The sequence below is a fragment of the Erithacus rubecula genome (assembly GCF_903797595.1).
Source record: "Erithacus rubecula genome assembly, chromosome: 6".
NCBI lineage: Eukaryota > Metazoa > Chordata > Aves > Passeriformes > Muscicapidae > Erithacus > Erithacus rubecula.
In genome coordinates, this window is record NC_136688.1 from 46,696,286 (window position 1) to 46,711,768 (window position 15,483).

General features: G+C 42.7%; 1 protein-coding gene and 1 long non-coding RNA gene across 2 annotated transcripts; one reads left to right on the forward strand and one right to left on the reverse strand.

The window, feature by feature from the left end:
* Positions 1-2,371: 2,371 nt before the first annotated feature.
* LOC306803714 lies at positions 2,372-5,281 on the reverse strand. The gene is made up of 2 exons (XR_013774671.1): positions 4,899-5,281; positions 2,372-3,243 (listed from the first exon to the last, which is right to left on the reverse strand). It is a non-coding gene; the product is annotated as an uncharacterized lncRNA (long non-coding RNA).
* Positions 5,282-5,963: 682 nt separating this feature from the next.
* On the forward strand, positions 5,964-13,644 carry GLRX5 (glutaredoxin 5). The gene is made up of 2 exons (XM_079309578.1): positions 5,964-6,411; positions 12,263-13,644. Exons 1-2 carry the CDS (start codon positions 5,979-5,981, stop codon positions 12,439-12,441), a joined length of 612 nt encoding a protein of 203 aa, XP_079165704.1. The 5' UTR covers positions 5,964-5,978; the 3' UTR covers positions 12,442-13,644.
* The last annotated feature ends 1,839 nt before the right edge of the window (positions 13,645-15,483 follow it).

A 15,483-nucleotide genomic window follows, 5' to 3' on the forward strand; every position in this document is an offset into this window, starting at 1 on the left:
CAGCCAAGCATGAAACTTAAACAGATCTACTTACTCTGTGTCAAATGAAAGCAGTGACAGAAAGCAGCTGTGAGGGTGTACTTTTGTCTCCTCCTGTCTCCCAGGACTAGCAAGGATGGAAAAGTAGTATGTGAACAAAGAGCAAAAGGGCTGGTAAGAAAGGGAGTCCAAGGATGATTCAGAGTGATCTGAGCATCACTGTGACAAGGAAAGTGATTGTTCTGAAACTCAGTTTTTTTCCAAGGCTGAAAATGCTTTTGTTTGTTTAAAATGAAGTCAAGCTGATTATAAAGCAGGCATTTATACAAGCCAAATAACTGCTACAATTAAATGACACACAACTTTCAGGGCCAAGGTCTTCAGCCTGCAAGTTGCTATCTATGTCAAGGAGGCTGGGGACCAATCATGGATATTAGCAAGGGAAGAAGGCCACTATGAACTTAAGAGGAAACACTTAAAATTGCTGCAGCATGGAAGCTTCACTCACTGAATTGCAAGAAATTAACTTAAAGGGAAGCACTAGAAAGCATGCAGTTATTTTAAAGGAAATTTAGGAAAGATGCATATGCTTGCATTTTGTGGAGAAGCTGCCTGTCCTGTGAAAGAACTGCTTGCCCTCTAAAGAGCAGATTTAATAACCATCCCCAAAACAAACCTGTTTGTGTGATGCACTTATGAGCAATAAAACCACTGCATGTGCACAGTGAGAGTAATGAAAATCACTGTGTCTGTATGCAGCATTTGGAAATACTCCTTGAAAAGTCAGATTTTCAAAATATACACATTTTCATACGTCAAAAACAGGGAGTAAAAACATTTTAGAACATAAAGAAAAAACAAACCCCAAACCTCCCCCATCTGTATATTGATATTTCTGGTTTTACAAGTTTTTATTTTTAATTAACTGCATCAGTCTAAAAATTCAAGTTTCTGGGCTCCCCTTTAAGAATTTGCCTTTTTACTTCCCACAAGAGATACTTTGATTCCTTTATTCATCTTTGAGTCCACACATTACAAATGCAAGTATGCCAAACACACCCACTCTTCCTCTCCCATTTTAAGTTTCTGCTACATGTTTGGGTCTGATTTTCTCTACACCACATAAAAAGTCTCTAGACCAAGTGATGAAATATAGTCCTACTGTACTGATGGACATTTTAACATACACATGGCAGCTGTATCTGTGGTCAGCAGGCGGGAATTTAAAGCACAGCAAATTCACAGCACACCTGCTGATTTCACAAACACACATTCCTAGAAAAAATGAAAGACTAAAGGGTATGCAGAGAAAGAATCTTTATTGAAATATTGTAGTACCAAGTTAAAAAAATCTTAAGATATACAAAAAACCTTATCATTAAGAAACTTCATACCAATTTCTTCTACTTTACAAATACAGTGATGTGTGCAAAACTCTTGAATTTTTACTTGGGGAAATAGCTCACACAGATGAAATTAATGTGTCATGATATGCTTGATACTGTCTGTCTTCTGCCACAGAGAAAATCAAATGGCCAGTGCCATTTATTAAAGCTGAGGTGAGCTTTTGTAAGGAGATGCATTTCTTAAAAAAATATATAGAAGAGGTATTCAGAAGTGCTGAACAAGAAGGGATGTTACCACGGAGGCTCCAAGCAATCAGCCCTGCCTTTGTACCCGTGTGTAACTCCAGGCTCACCCAGACCCAAGCTGCCAGGGCCCCCTCGTGGTCACGACACAGACGATACTCACCGGTGCTCTTGGGCCTCACTGCACCTGCACGTTTGTAAAATAAACAGAGCCAGTGAAAGCAGCCCTGTCACTGCTGCTGTGACAGAGCGTGCCAGCAGACCTCAGCTGGGGACAACAATCTTACACTCACTGCTCTGGGGTTTTCCCAGCCTTGCTAAAGGCCGAGACACTTCCAGCACTTTTGCTGTGCAAATCAGAAACAAGAATTTAACAGATTTTCACATGCCAGAAGCTTGCAAGCAGCTTGCTTATCCCAAAGAATAAATCTGCTCCTCTATTAGAGGTCATACTATTTGCCCTTGCTTCAGGACAGTGTCACACCTTACAAAGCTCAGTGAAAAGAGACACAGTGATATCAGCATCATTAACAAGTAAATGGTCTAAAGAGTGCCTTATTTAAAGGCCACACTCAAGCCTCAACATGATCTTCCATTCTATTGGTTAAATGTGGGGCTCAGACATTTCTTTGGATGATTACCATGACCCCTCTCTATCAAAGCTATCTTTATATGGTTTAAATAGAAAAATGGTCATGTTTAACCCCATCAGTGAAATTGATACAGGTCATTTTGTAAATATTCTTCCTGTCTCTCATTTATGAAATGGACTGCTGTATTATAAGGCTAATGCAAACACCCTCTTAGGAATATGCCATAAATCCTTTAATTACCTATCCAGTTCAGACACAAACTTGCTTATACATCTCCAGGTTAGATCCAAAATAGGAAGTTAGGTATAGCTCAGATTCCAAAAATGTCAATTTCCCTGTAAAACCCACACAGCATTTCTATGGTTTGGCTGTTTGTTGCACAATTTAAAACTAGCAGATTTCCAAAATAACATAGATGTGTTTCCAGTATTCACAATTTAGGCAGTCCAGAATTTTTAGTACATTTTATGCATTCATAATGCTCTCAAAACTGAGGGTATGTTGTGCTGCCAGATGTCACTGTGATGCTACACTGAGATTTACCTGGCATGCAAAAGAGCTGAAGCTCAAGCTATCCCACTTAAAATTTTAATAAACAAAACAAAAAAACCTCTCCTAAATAGAGCTCAATTGTTAGGGCACAACAAGGGACTTAATTTTCAGTCACTATCACAACTCAGAATGACACAGAGATATCAGACTTGAACATGAAGACATGTCCTGTTCTGATAAGCTGAAATGAGACCTTTCTTTCTCACTAGCTAACTTAGCCCTCACATTTTTAAAAACTAATAAAAAACTTTTTGCTGACAGTATCGTTCTTGGATGCCCACCTCCTTGTACACCATGTGAGAACAAACCACAAATTTATACATGAAAATTCTGTTCTGCAGCAGAATGTTTGAAGTTAAATCAGTTTAGGACTGACTGAACATTTAAGCCCTGCAGTTAGAACACTTGTGCTTTTACAAGTGTTTTCAAAATGAGGTGATAAGTCTTCTAACAGGAACATCAGCAAAATGTCAGGAGTCTTATGGGAATCCCATTAATATTTCTTCTGAACAGATGATTTAAATCATGATCTGGAAAACACAAGAAGTTTCACTTAGACAAATAGAAAACGGGACCTGGTGACATAATTATCTGTTTCTAGAGTGTACATGGACAAATTGTTCTAAGTATTATCAGTAGGTAAAATTGTTTATCCTCTAATTGAGTGCTACATGTTGCATTTGACCATACTAAATATTTTATTAAAAAAACATTCTTTTAAGCTTAATATCTCATAAGCCAATCTCATAAAACCACAGTAATTACAAATTCAGTACCTCTATTTAACCTAGTACACAAGACTTCTGAGAAGCTTTCCAGCATTTTATAGCAGTTTTTTCAGTGTTCAGCAGATGTTACTCTATTTGCCAAACAATATCAGACTGCAAAATTGCTCTTACTGTTGATAGATCAATAATGACACGGGCATAGTCATTATCTCCGTGGCAACAGAGTGGCACCTGTTGGAGGAACATTGTGCACGCTGCTGAGCTCTGACAGCCATGCCTCGGCTTCCTCACGCTGCTGCTCTCTCTGCAAGCCTGGTATGCCCAGGGTACCAACAACCAAGGGCACCTCTTAGACTGCAGAGGGCTAAACTACAGCTCTGGCTACATACACACTCGCAAGGGTTTATTACACGTGAGCCTGATGTCTTTATGTTCATTATTTTTAATGAACCACCCATTTGTAGAAAGACAAAATTCAGGAAGGCAAATACGACAGTGTTCTGCTCATAGCCCGATATTTTGTTGAAAGTAAACAGTTGTCTTTAAGAATAAAAAGCTATCTTTCTTGTCAATCAATTTTTATTTAATTCCACTTTGACTCCTCAGGATCTAAAAGTGCCAGGAGTCTTTACACTTGATTAAAATATAAAGAGACCACTTGGGATATTGCATTTAACACTTGTTATGTCTTTGTATATTGAAACAGTACAGCAAATAGGAAAACATACTTTTGCACTGCATAAGTTACTGCAGTTCCATCCAGCACAAAGAGAGCATTTTTTTTTTCATACAGCACAACCTTCACCATGTTAATCACAACATATTAACCACAGAAAGCACACAGTCCTCTGTGTCTTCATAACCATGGCTGAGTCTACCTGGTGATGTTTTGTTGAAAGCAAAACATACCAACTCACAAAAAACATGGTGCACACCAGCAACATATGAACTTTGCCTTCAGATTAAACATAGAAATAAGTACATCTACTCATAAATACATCTATTTTTAAACACTGCAGCAACACTGTACTTATTCATAACCTATTCACATGGGATGACAAAGGGCAAATTTGCAACAATTCCCTATGGAGTCTGTTCTTAATAAATTTAAATAAAAGGCAATAGAAGTGATCCTGCGGATGGCTTAAAAATTACAACAAAGGCATCACTCAAACATCAGCTGGATTCCACAAAAAAAAAAAAAGAATTAAGCAAACACTTTTCTGAATGCTGAAAGCAACCTGGTCCTGTTTACAAAGCTGTCACAAGAACAGAACTGGATAGTAAAAGTTCTTTTCTTCACAAATGCAAATAAGACAAATGCTCATTAATATACCAAGAGTCCAGATGCTACAGTTGCAATATAAATTAGCTCTCGAAATACACTGTGACTTGTTATTTGTGAGAGACTGTATTTTAGTACAGAGGAAAACTCTCCAACATTTTCTTCTACTTACAGGATAGGCCCTGCTGCTTTAGGAGACCGCCACGCTCTGTGCCAAGTTCTTGGAAAGAATACGGCATCTGCCAGGAGACCGAGCAAAGCTGGCTGCACAGGCGGCCGTCTGCAGGACACGTTCCAATCCAGCACTTCTCTGGCTAACACCAGGCAGTCCTGCCTTTGCTCCAGCAGCGACTGGACCATCCTTTTCAGCAGGCAGCCAGCCCAAACTAGCTCCCGTTTTCCCATCCCGCTGTCACCCCTGCCAGCTGCTCGGGGGACAGGTCAAGCTGTGCGAAACTACTCGAGTCTCCCCTCTCAGCACCAAACTCGAGCATGCAAAGCACCGCTACTTTCTCAGGGACAAACCGCCTGCTTTATCCCACCAAAAATCAACCAAACCCGCAATCAAATCGGTCCCCAGACACAGCCAAAGCCAGGAAGGCGACAGACGCATGCAGCACTTAGCCAGCTGCCCACACACAGCCCCCGCCGGCTGCACGGCCCCGCTGCCCGAGCGCCTTCACCCGCACACCCGGCCAACCCCAGCGCAGCCCGGCTCCACCCCTCGATCCCTAGACAGCCCCAGCCCGAGGGAGCTCCACCGCCGCCTGTACCACCAAAGCGCCGGCGGGATAAAACCCGGACCCCGCTCGAAGGCCGGCGGCGCCGGCACGGCCCGGGGGGTCTTCGAGCGCCCCCAGGCCCGAAGGGAGCAGCGCCCGCCCCGCAAGGGCTCCCCGCCGTGCCGCTCGGCGCTCCCCGCGGAGCCGGCGGTGGGGGCGCGGGAGGGAAGCGCATCCCGTCCATCCCGGGGATGGCGCAGGGCCCGGGATGGAGGAACCGCACACCCCGCGTGCGGCCAACACCCGGAAACGGAAAGCGCCTCACGCCCATCGCCCGCTGGTCTCCGGGCATCCCGAAAAAGCCCCGCCCCGGGGCAGCCTGACCAATCGCGCCTGCGGGGGAGTGAGATTGACAGGTCCCTCTCCCAATGCAGCCGCAGCGGCTCTATTCTATCCACTAGGAGAGCGAAGCCACCTCAGGGTTGCTGGGCGGGACAGATCTCGCTGTATCTCAGCGCTATTGGCTGTGGATGTTGATTGGCGGGTTTCTGCGCCTATGCGGAGGAAGCTCGCCGGCGGCCCGCCGCGCCGTGCGCCAATGGGCGGGGGTGCGGGCGCGGTGCGGCGGTGCCGGCGGCGGGACGATGAGCGCGGCGGTGCGGACGGGGTGGCGGATCGGAGCCGCCGCCGCCGCCGCTCTGCGGGGCCGGGCCGGGCGCCCGCTCAGCCAGGCGGCCGGGGAGGGCGGCGGGGCTGAGGGCGGCGGCGGCGGCGGCGGCGGCTCGGGGTCGCGAGAGGCGGTGGAGCGGCTGGTGCGGGAGCACCCGGTGGTGGTGTTCATGAAGGGCAGCCCGGCGCAGCCGCTCTGCGGCTTCAGCAACGCCGTGGTGCAGATCCTGCGGCTGCACGGCGTGGAGGATTACCGCGCCCACGACGTGCTGCAGGACCCCGACCTCCGCCAAGGTCAGCGCCGGGCCGGGCCGGGCCGGGCCGGGGTCACCTCTGGGTGCCGCCTCCCGGGGCCTGTGCGGCCCGAGCCGGCTCCTGGTGGGGCAGAGCCGCGGCCGCCTCCCTGTGGGAAGGGCCCTCGGGAGCCGCTGGCAGGTCGGGCTTGTCTTAACGCCCCTGCCCCTTGTCCCACCTGTAACTTGCCTGTTCTTGCTTTGTGGGGTGGGCTGGGTTGGGCTCTGCCCTGTTTTAACGAGGTCAGCATCATAGGGAGAAGGGCGGGGAAGCTGGGGAAGGGTCTGGAGCCCATGTCCTGTGAGAGGCGGCTGAGGGAGTTTGGCGGAGTTTGGCACTGGAGGAATGCCGTGCTGCATGGCACGGGTGAGCTTATTATTCTCTACAATTACGTGACAGGAGGTTGTAGCCTGGTGGGGATCGGCCTCTTCTCCCCAATAGGACGAGAGGACAGTCGCAAGTTATGCCAGGGGGGCTTTGGGTTGGAGTCTAAGAGGAATTCCTTCACAGAAAGGGTGATAAGGCATTGGCATGGGCTGCCCAGGGAGGTGTTGGAGTCACCGTCCCTGAGGTGTTTAAGGAAAGACTGGTGAGGCATGTAGTGCCATGGTCCATTTGACAAGATGGTGTTCCGTCATGGGTTGGAATCGATGGTCTCACAGGTCTTTTCTAACCTAATTCATGTTGTGATTCTGTTTGGATGTTAGAACTAGAAATGTGTTGCAGAGATGTGCCATTGAAGTCGCTGCCCAAACGCCCTGGTTTGGTTTTTGTGACCCTGCCCGTGTTCAGGAGGTCTCAGCTATCAGCAGAGCGCAGTTGTGTGTGCAGGGTGATGATTTGAGGTCAGGCTCTTTGTGCCACGCTGCCTCCCTGGTTCAGAGATAGAGAGCTGCAGTAAAGATCCCTGAAATATTTTGTTATCAGATTTGTCTTCCCTGTGAACAGTATGGTGAAATTTCATATGTGACTTTCTTGTAGTACTTCATTCCCAGCTGGTACTGCCTGCTGGGATTCTCTTGATAAAGTACAAGTTTATGCTACTTACTTGCACAAGATATACTTCGTACTAGTTTCACCATTACTGCACAAGTGGTAGTAGTTATTCTATAAAAGTTTTTTTGCCAGTTGCGGAAAGCTAGTAGTCTGTTCTGGTAATGCTTTTCATCTTTTCCTCTTCAGTGCCCATAGCTGACTGAGGTTCTATGTGGTTATTTGAGAAATTTTTAAAGCAAAAGGTATATATACAGGTACATAGTAATTAGTCTTGTAGGTCTGTGGCATTAACAGCTCTTGCCCAGAATGCACTAAAATGTGCTGTAAAGCCATGTGCTGGCATGTATCAGGTGACTTTGTTCTCCTTTGGTTTTGGTGTCATCTGACTAACTCAATTCTTCATTAGCTCTTAGCTAAAGCTGATTTTTCAAGTCACTACTGTAATAGTTGGTATGGTGTAAAAGCTTAGATACTGGAATTTCTGTGTAATTACATCTTTTGTTAATGAAAGTTGGTTTTGTTCAAGTAAATCTTCCTCTGCCTTTGCAAGTGAACAAATCACGGTAATTTTCTAAACTTTTCTTGCATGTCTGAATTTATTAATTGTACAGTTTACTAGGACAAACTCTTATCTCTTCCCACAACTCATAAATTAAAAGGAGGAAACAAAACCCTGAAATCTAACCATTAGCATTTTACTTTTGGTTGAATGGGCTTTTGTGAGCCTCTGAATGAGCAGTGCATTTATAAAATTATAGTCTCTGAGCACTTGACCATGTGAATAGATAATATTTTCTTTCTATGTAACTTAAGTTTTTCCTGCACATGAACTCGGGCTAGTGCTATGTAGTGAGAGAGGTTATTGCCCTCCTGTCTACCAGAGCTTTAAATTGGTGTCTTGATCCAGCCCTCCAGTGTCTAAGCTACATAGAATGCAGTTACAGAGTACCCTTGCACAATATCCTGCTGGTTCTCAGGTGCTTAAAGAAGTTGTTCTGTTCCTTTGCATGCACCAGCTTTGGCACCTGCCCAACTGTGCAGAGGGCGAGCTCAATTTATTAACTGGATCATTGGACCTGCAAGCTGAAGTAGCAGTTTGTACTGAGCTGAGTGCCAGAGCCAGCATGGAGGAAGGAGCTTTGAAGAGTTGGGGAGCAATACAGCTATTCTCAAGGGCAGCAGACTTCTTGTACTGCTTCAACTGTATTACCTAAAAAGCCAGGATGTGCCTGCTTCTGTGGGTAGCAATCTCTGACAGAGGAAAGGACAAGGCTGCTGAAAGTTGTACTTCTCTAAGTTGCCAGCTGTATTTCAGCAGTGAGTGTCTGGAGGCCAGGATCTGGCCTCAAGTGCCAGAGACAGGCAGCATGTGAGCCTTGGCTAGGCTGTCTCTGTGAATGTATCTGCACTGCATGCATGGGGGCTCGTGAGGGGGTGTGGAATCTTTAGCTGTGAAAGTATCAAGTTCATCCACAAATGACTGTTCTGCAAGGAGATTGCTGTATAAGAGCTGGCCACAGCATTGTGTTCACCTGAACCTAACTTCAGTGTTTGAATATATGTGTGCTGATACATTTGTAGTCGGGGCAGGCTGTTGGAGAAAGAGTGATTCAGGCATGTCTGAATTCTTGGTTTCTTGCCTGTATCTATTGAAACACCTTATTTTTAGCTAGTTACATTTCAATTTGGTGAAACATATCCTGTCCTAAAATATGGCAAGCTGTAAAGCTGGAACAACTCCCCTGCTTGCCTCTACCTAAAACTCAGATCTGTGAAATTTATTAAACCAAAGATGTTGGTATTTCACATTATCTATCTGAACTTGAGCTGAAGATACTTCCCTGACACAAATCCTTCCTTATCAAAGATGGTTTAAGAGACTTTGGCACTCTCTTGAGCCCCTGGCAATTTATGTTTCTCTAAGCTGGCTCTCAGCATTGGACAGCGTTAGACTGATCCCAGTCACTGAGGCAGAGAAGTTTGGGATTACATACTGGATAATAGGTGGTTTAAACTGTTGGGGTAGTTCACCCTCAGATTATTTTTGTTGTTGCATCTACATTATCTGAGCATGGCATGCTGCCAATCAGGTGTTCTTGATCCTTCCTCCCACCCTTAGGTAGCCTTCCCTCAGTAAAGCTTGTATTGGTGCCAGTGGTATTCAGGCTTTGCAATGGGCTGCACAGGGAAGGGTGAATCTCTGTTCCTGTAAGTGTTTGGGGATCTGACACTGGGATATGGTTTACTGGTAAATGGTGGTGCTGAGTTAACAGTTGGATTATATGATCTTAGAGGTCTTTTCCAACCTTAATGATTCTGTGATGTCCACGAAAACGTGTTGCTTTTCTGGAGCAAGTATGGTAGGCATGAGTGTTGCTTCATTCAGTTCTTTGATGTGGCCCATCCTTCATTAGTGCTAATGCTACCAGGAGAGGCTGAGAATTGGTAACTGGAGCTGGAGAGAGGGCTGGGAGTGTTCTGGGTACCCGTTTCAGTAGCTCTTTGCACCGATCCTGGTTTCACAGTTACCTTAAATGTGCTCCCACAGCTATCAGGCTGAGCCCCTGACCTGTGGAGTGTTTTTTCCAAAGTAAACAGTGGTTCAGATCAGAAGCTGCAGCTTCTGAAGTACAGCAAGGAGCCAGTCTGCAGAGAGGGGGGATAGAGATCCCTTGGGATCATCACAAACGTGCATCCTGAATGCAGCAAGCATAGCCCAGGCTACCTTGCTTTACCACCACTGCTGCAGTGTCAGTAACTGCTTTAACACCACTGCTTGGGTGCCCAGTGGAGGGAATGGTCAGTGTGTGCCCTGGGAGAGCCCCAGCACAGAGGCATTTAAAGCAGCTTGTCCAGCACGGGAAATGTAGCACACAAAGCAGCTGAGCTTGATGGTATTCTTATTTTTATCTGAAGCTGGATAGGTCCTTGAAAGTACTATCAGTGCTTGTGTGTGTGTGCAGTTGGGTCCTTGAAGAAAGTATTTCCATGAAAGAATTATTGGAGTAGATATTACCTTGGAATGCTTGTTAGCAGTAGGTTTATTATGCAGAGCCCTTGGTTTTCAATTAATGTTTAGCATTGCAGTATCTTAAGAAAAATGAGCCTTTCATGTCTGCAGTGGCTCTGTGACCAGAGTCATCCTAAAGCACGTCTTAATCATGGAACACAGTTTTTCATTGAAACTTTGATGGGTTAAAAAATATTTAGGATGGTTTAAGCAGTTTTGAGTACTCAAAGGCCAAAGGGCACTTAAGAAAATATTGCTAAGTGCAAGTTGACATCAAAGCTTAGAAGTTCTGCAAACTAAGGAAGAATTTATAAGTGATGATGATGAAGGTTAGATGGTTATGGGTTCTCTGTGGCCTTGATTTATATGCTAAACTTTCTATTTTGGGCTTAAGAAACATTGGTTGTCCATGCACAAAATCTGAAGTCAGAATAAAATCAGCTGACATATGTAGTGGTGAGGAACGCTTAGTCACAACAATATTTTTTTTTTTTTTTAAGTTAGTATTATTTTAGTGGATTTTTAATGCATGTTGTATTTTGCTAGGGGGAATTATTAGCTATATTGCATCTTTTATACATTAAAGTAACAAGCCCATTGTATATTTTTGCACCTACACATTTATTAAAAAATAAAGTGGTTTAAGTTCCAAAAAAGCAAGCATAATTTCCTTACATAGTTTTTTTTTTTACCTCAAGTATTTTGGGTTTTGCCTTTTTTGTCTCTAGAGACTAAAATGTTTTCTAAGTGGAAAACAAGTTCTCGTGCTATCAGCTACTCAGGTCTAATATTTGTTGTTGAGGGATTGGCTTCCAAGGTGGGTGGACTCTGATGTTCTGAAAAGGTACCTCTGTAGAGTTCAGTTTGCCATATGGGCTTTCATGCCTTTGGCAGAAAAATTCCAGGCATTGCATGTTGAAAATAAATAAAAATGTTGAATTCAAAACTTGTCATCTAATCAAATTTTTGTGGTTGTGTTATAAAAATATGCAGCAGTAGGTTTTAGCTATTTCCTTTGCCACAGAAATAAGGGCTTTGTGTGAAGGGTCATTTAAAAAGGGGTCATTTAAGGGTCATTTAAAAGGAAAATTAGATATGAAGATTCTTCTGTATAATTTTTTGTGTGATGTCTAAGTGCAAGCTGGTTTCAGTGTGTATCAGCTGCTCAATTTATGTTTTGGGTGGTCTTACATTTGCCTTCTGTGAAGTATAGTTTTAAACTTTAATTCTGTAGTTCATAATTGTGACTTGAGCTGTATTTTGTTAAATGAGCACTTTTAAAGAGACTTCAGCCTTTGTGCCCCTCCCATGTGCTGTAAGGTCTGGCATTGAAAGATAAAGCAATTTGAAATTCATAGGGCCTCTACAGGGGCAAATGTATCTTGCAATTGAAATTGCAGGAATAAGTGTAACTGTGAGTTCAGTAAGAACATAAAATATTTTAAAGTCCCTCTGGGAAATATAACAGAAAGTGAACAGTTCTCAATTTTTCAATACTTCTCATTTCTGTAATTGATTGAAAGAGTCATGTTTTCTTGTTGAGAGTAAAAAGAGATGCAATGTTTTTCCTATTCCTGCTTGAAGTCAGTGTAGGAGCTGACTCCATATCTTTTAACCCACATCTTTGAGTTGGGCTGAGAAACAAACCTACTCTAACATAGTGGTTTTGTTTTTTATTTTTTTTTTGTGGTAGTGCTCCTGTTATATAGGTATCTTTTTTTGCCTTTATGGGAAAGAAATTCAAATATCAGTGGTAGATTCAGGTGGAAGCAATGCATTCCTTTAAAAATACAATTCTATTAGGAGAGGAGGAAAACCTCTAATAATTTTTGTTTTCTTATTCAGGAATAAAAGACTACTCCAACTGGCCTACCATCCCACAAGTGTACCTCAATGGTGAATTTGTTGGTGGCTGTGATATACTCCTCCAGATGCATCAGAATGGAGATCTTGTAGAAGAGCTGAAGAAATTAGGAATCCGTTCAGCGCTTCTGGATGCAGAAAAAGACCAAGAGAAAAAGTAAAATGAGCAAAAAAGCAGCTGTGATGGGAATACAGCAAATCTCCAATAAGAACTTGTTACCCATAAAGCCTTACATACTTTAGGTCGAGGAAGGCATCTGTCTGAACTGACACTAAGTGAATGTCTCTTAGCTCATGGTAAATGTAGTGATCTTGGTATTTTGATTTATGGGTATTGTGAAAATTTGAGTATAACCACTGCACTGTAAAGCAAACATTTGTGAACATTTGTGTTTTTAAAAAGTTCACTTCTAAAAGCGCTCTTCTTCATTGAGGTGGGAGTAAACCAAAAGAACTAATAATATTTTTATGGATTTTGTGTGTGTGATTCTCTGCTCTTTAATACCTGAACCTATACAAACAGCATTTGCATTCCCTTGCTTCTCTTGAAAAAGCATTAAGTAATAGTGCATCTGTTTTTTTGTTTAATTCCTGGTGATAAGAGTTCCTGAGAGCCTGTAAAACCTGTGTAATCACATACAATATAGGAGAAAAACAGCTTTCCAACAATATAGGAGAAGATAAGATTATATGAGAGTGCATGAAATATACTTTTATTCCAAAGGGTAAAAATAAACAGAACTTGTACAAACACGTATATAGTGGTCATTATTATTTGGTAACTTTCTGATGGCTTTTAAAACTGCTAAGAATTGTGCCTAAATATTTTATAAAAACCTTTTCTACCTCTTGCAAAACAGCTTTCCCCTTGCTTATGTACTTTGTGTATGGCAGTTCTATGTCAGTGCTAAAATGTGGGAATTGTTTAAGACTTCAGTATTCTAGCTTGAAATAGTACAGGAGAATACTTCAGTTATTACTGTAATCTTGTATTATTTGCTTGTTATCTTTTTATATTTGTTGTGTTTCCAAGTGTCTTCTCCTGACTAATGAGCTCAGGAGAACATAGTCTTCAAACACGAGATTTACAGATTAAATGTTCATGTGGATGAGATGAGTGCAGCAGAGAGGTTACTGAATAGATAAATATTTCTTTGTGAGAAGTCTCTGAAATGTTCAGTACCTACCTAACCACATTTCTCTAAATGAAAACAAATTATACTAACCAGTGTAGCTTCAGCTCTACAGCAATAGTGCTATGGTTAAAAGCTAACCAAGCTATTTTTAAATGCAGTTTAATTAATACAGACCAGTCTGCTTGTGAATTAGGCAAATGGTTGGAAATAAACTGTGTTTTATGTTGATTGTCTGCAGTAGTTGCTCTTTATTTAAAATGTCTAATTAAACTGACACTACTTTTGATTTGAAGTCTAAGATGTTTTCCACTGCACAGGATATAAAATATGTTCTGGAGAAAGAAGAAATTATAAATGGTCAGTGAAAGATGAGAACGGGACTGGAACCTGTAGACAGAAGAGTTTTGATGCAAGTTCTGGTTCTAAATCTCTCCCACCCACTTGAGCAAGCAGTGGAGAAACTCTACTATAACATTCTGCACAGGAGTTGCCCACCTGATAACAGCTTACTGTATAGTTGTAATGCAGTCAGGGTCAGCAGGATTAAATGCAGCATGTGTGTTGTGTGTGTTCACTGGTCACCACACAGGTCTGAGGAGGTTACTCTGTGGCCACTGTGTAGGAGGAAGTTCCACCTGGGGCAGTCACTTGTGGCTGTAAGGAATGGAGGTGTGAGTGCAAGATTTCTTCTGTTCATGTGCCACATCACATCATGCAAAGCTTAGGGTATTGATAAAGGTTTGTTCTGAGCATTTGAATTCAGATTAAATGAACTTTCTTATTGCTAATCCCAAGTAGATTTTGCCATTCTGAATGTAAAACAAGTTTTACATTCTCTAAACAACATGTTTAGAAAAAGTAAATTTCAAAAGTCTTTGGTTATTTGTGTCGACCTATTGAAATGAATGTACCCAGTAAACAAAAAGGTAGTGAAGAAAATTTAATTATTTTCTGCTTCAATAGTTAACTCTTAGTCTGACTACTAAATAAATCTATTTAAAAAAGAATCCGCCAAATTTTTTGTTGCATAGCTCTCTAGTTTTCTGCACAAGCTAAATATTTTTCAGTAGTATCTGCCAGCAATTTAACATAAAGGGAACTTAATAATTGTCAGGTAGCTTTATCCTCTCTGCAGCAAATTTTTTCTCCCAGCAGGAGTTCCTTCTTTTAAAAAACATGGAAGTTTTCTATTTTCTCTACTTTCTTCCTCTCTTTAGATTCTAATTACTTGATTAAACCTTTGTATAACATACATAGTAGTGTTTACATCAATCTCTACCTGACTGGAACATGTTATTGAGCAAGTAAAAGCAACAGCGATTCCATAAAGTGTGTGTGACAAAGCCACAGTGGGGAATGAAACTGGGACTTCTGCCTGCATCCCCATGCAAGCTGTGCATTTCCAGCCAATGTATGCATGAGTGGTTGTTCTACATTTATAAAAATGATCATGTTAAACCAGCTGCAATAAAATAATTACCATCTACTTAAATTGTAAACTTCAGATGATCACAAAGAGCTTTATTTTGTTGTTGGTTAAGAGTATTTTCCCCAAGAAACTAGTTCTAGGGGATCATTTTAGAAGAAGGGCAGTACTGTGCACTCTGCTCATCATCCTCTGCTGTCCCTCAATCTAGAGGCAAAAGGGAGCCTGTGCTTCTAATCCCAAAGGAATGCCACAGATAAACTGACTTCTTTGAGAAAAAAAACCCATCCCTCTCTTGAGGAGAGATTTACACCTGCTTTTCTTGTGCTCTTAGGCAGTGGAGAAGGCAACTGATAATACTGGAGTGTGGCATGACAACCAGTGGGTTGTCACTGAGCTAATACTGGGGGGCTGGTGCCAGCTGGAAGGATCCATGAAGAATCCTTGGTCAGGAGGATGTAGCAGGGTCTGCAGAGGAAAGGGTGACTTTTTTTCTCCCCAGGAGAAGCAGCTTGTCACAGGAGGTGAGGGGATGGGGGAAGCTGCTACAGCTGCATGTTCTGCCGGGTTCCTCTGCTGTAAAGTGAAGATGGAACAGGTAATAGTGGTCAAGAGCGTGCCTGGGGTGGCTGACTGAAGTT

Excerpts from the sequence above, each read along its gene's own strand:
- GLRX5 (XM_079309578.1), top strand. The coding sequence starts at position 5,979 with ATGTTGATTGGCGGGTTTCTGCGCCTATGCGGAGGAAGCTCGCCGGCG. Across the intron at positions 6,412-12,262 it reads GGACCCCGACCTCCGCCAAG|GAATAAAAGACTACTCCAAC; the intron begins GTCAGCGCCGGG and ends TTTCTTATTCAG.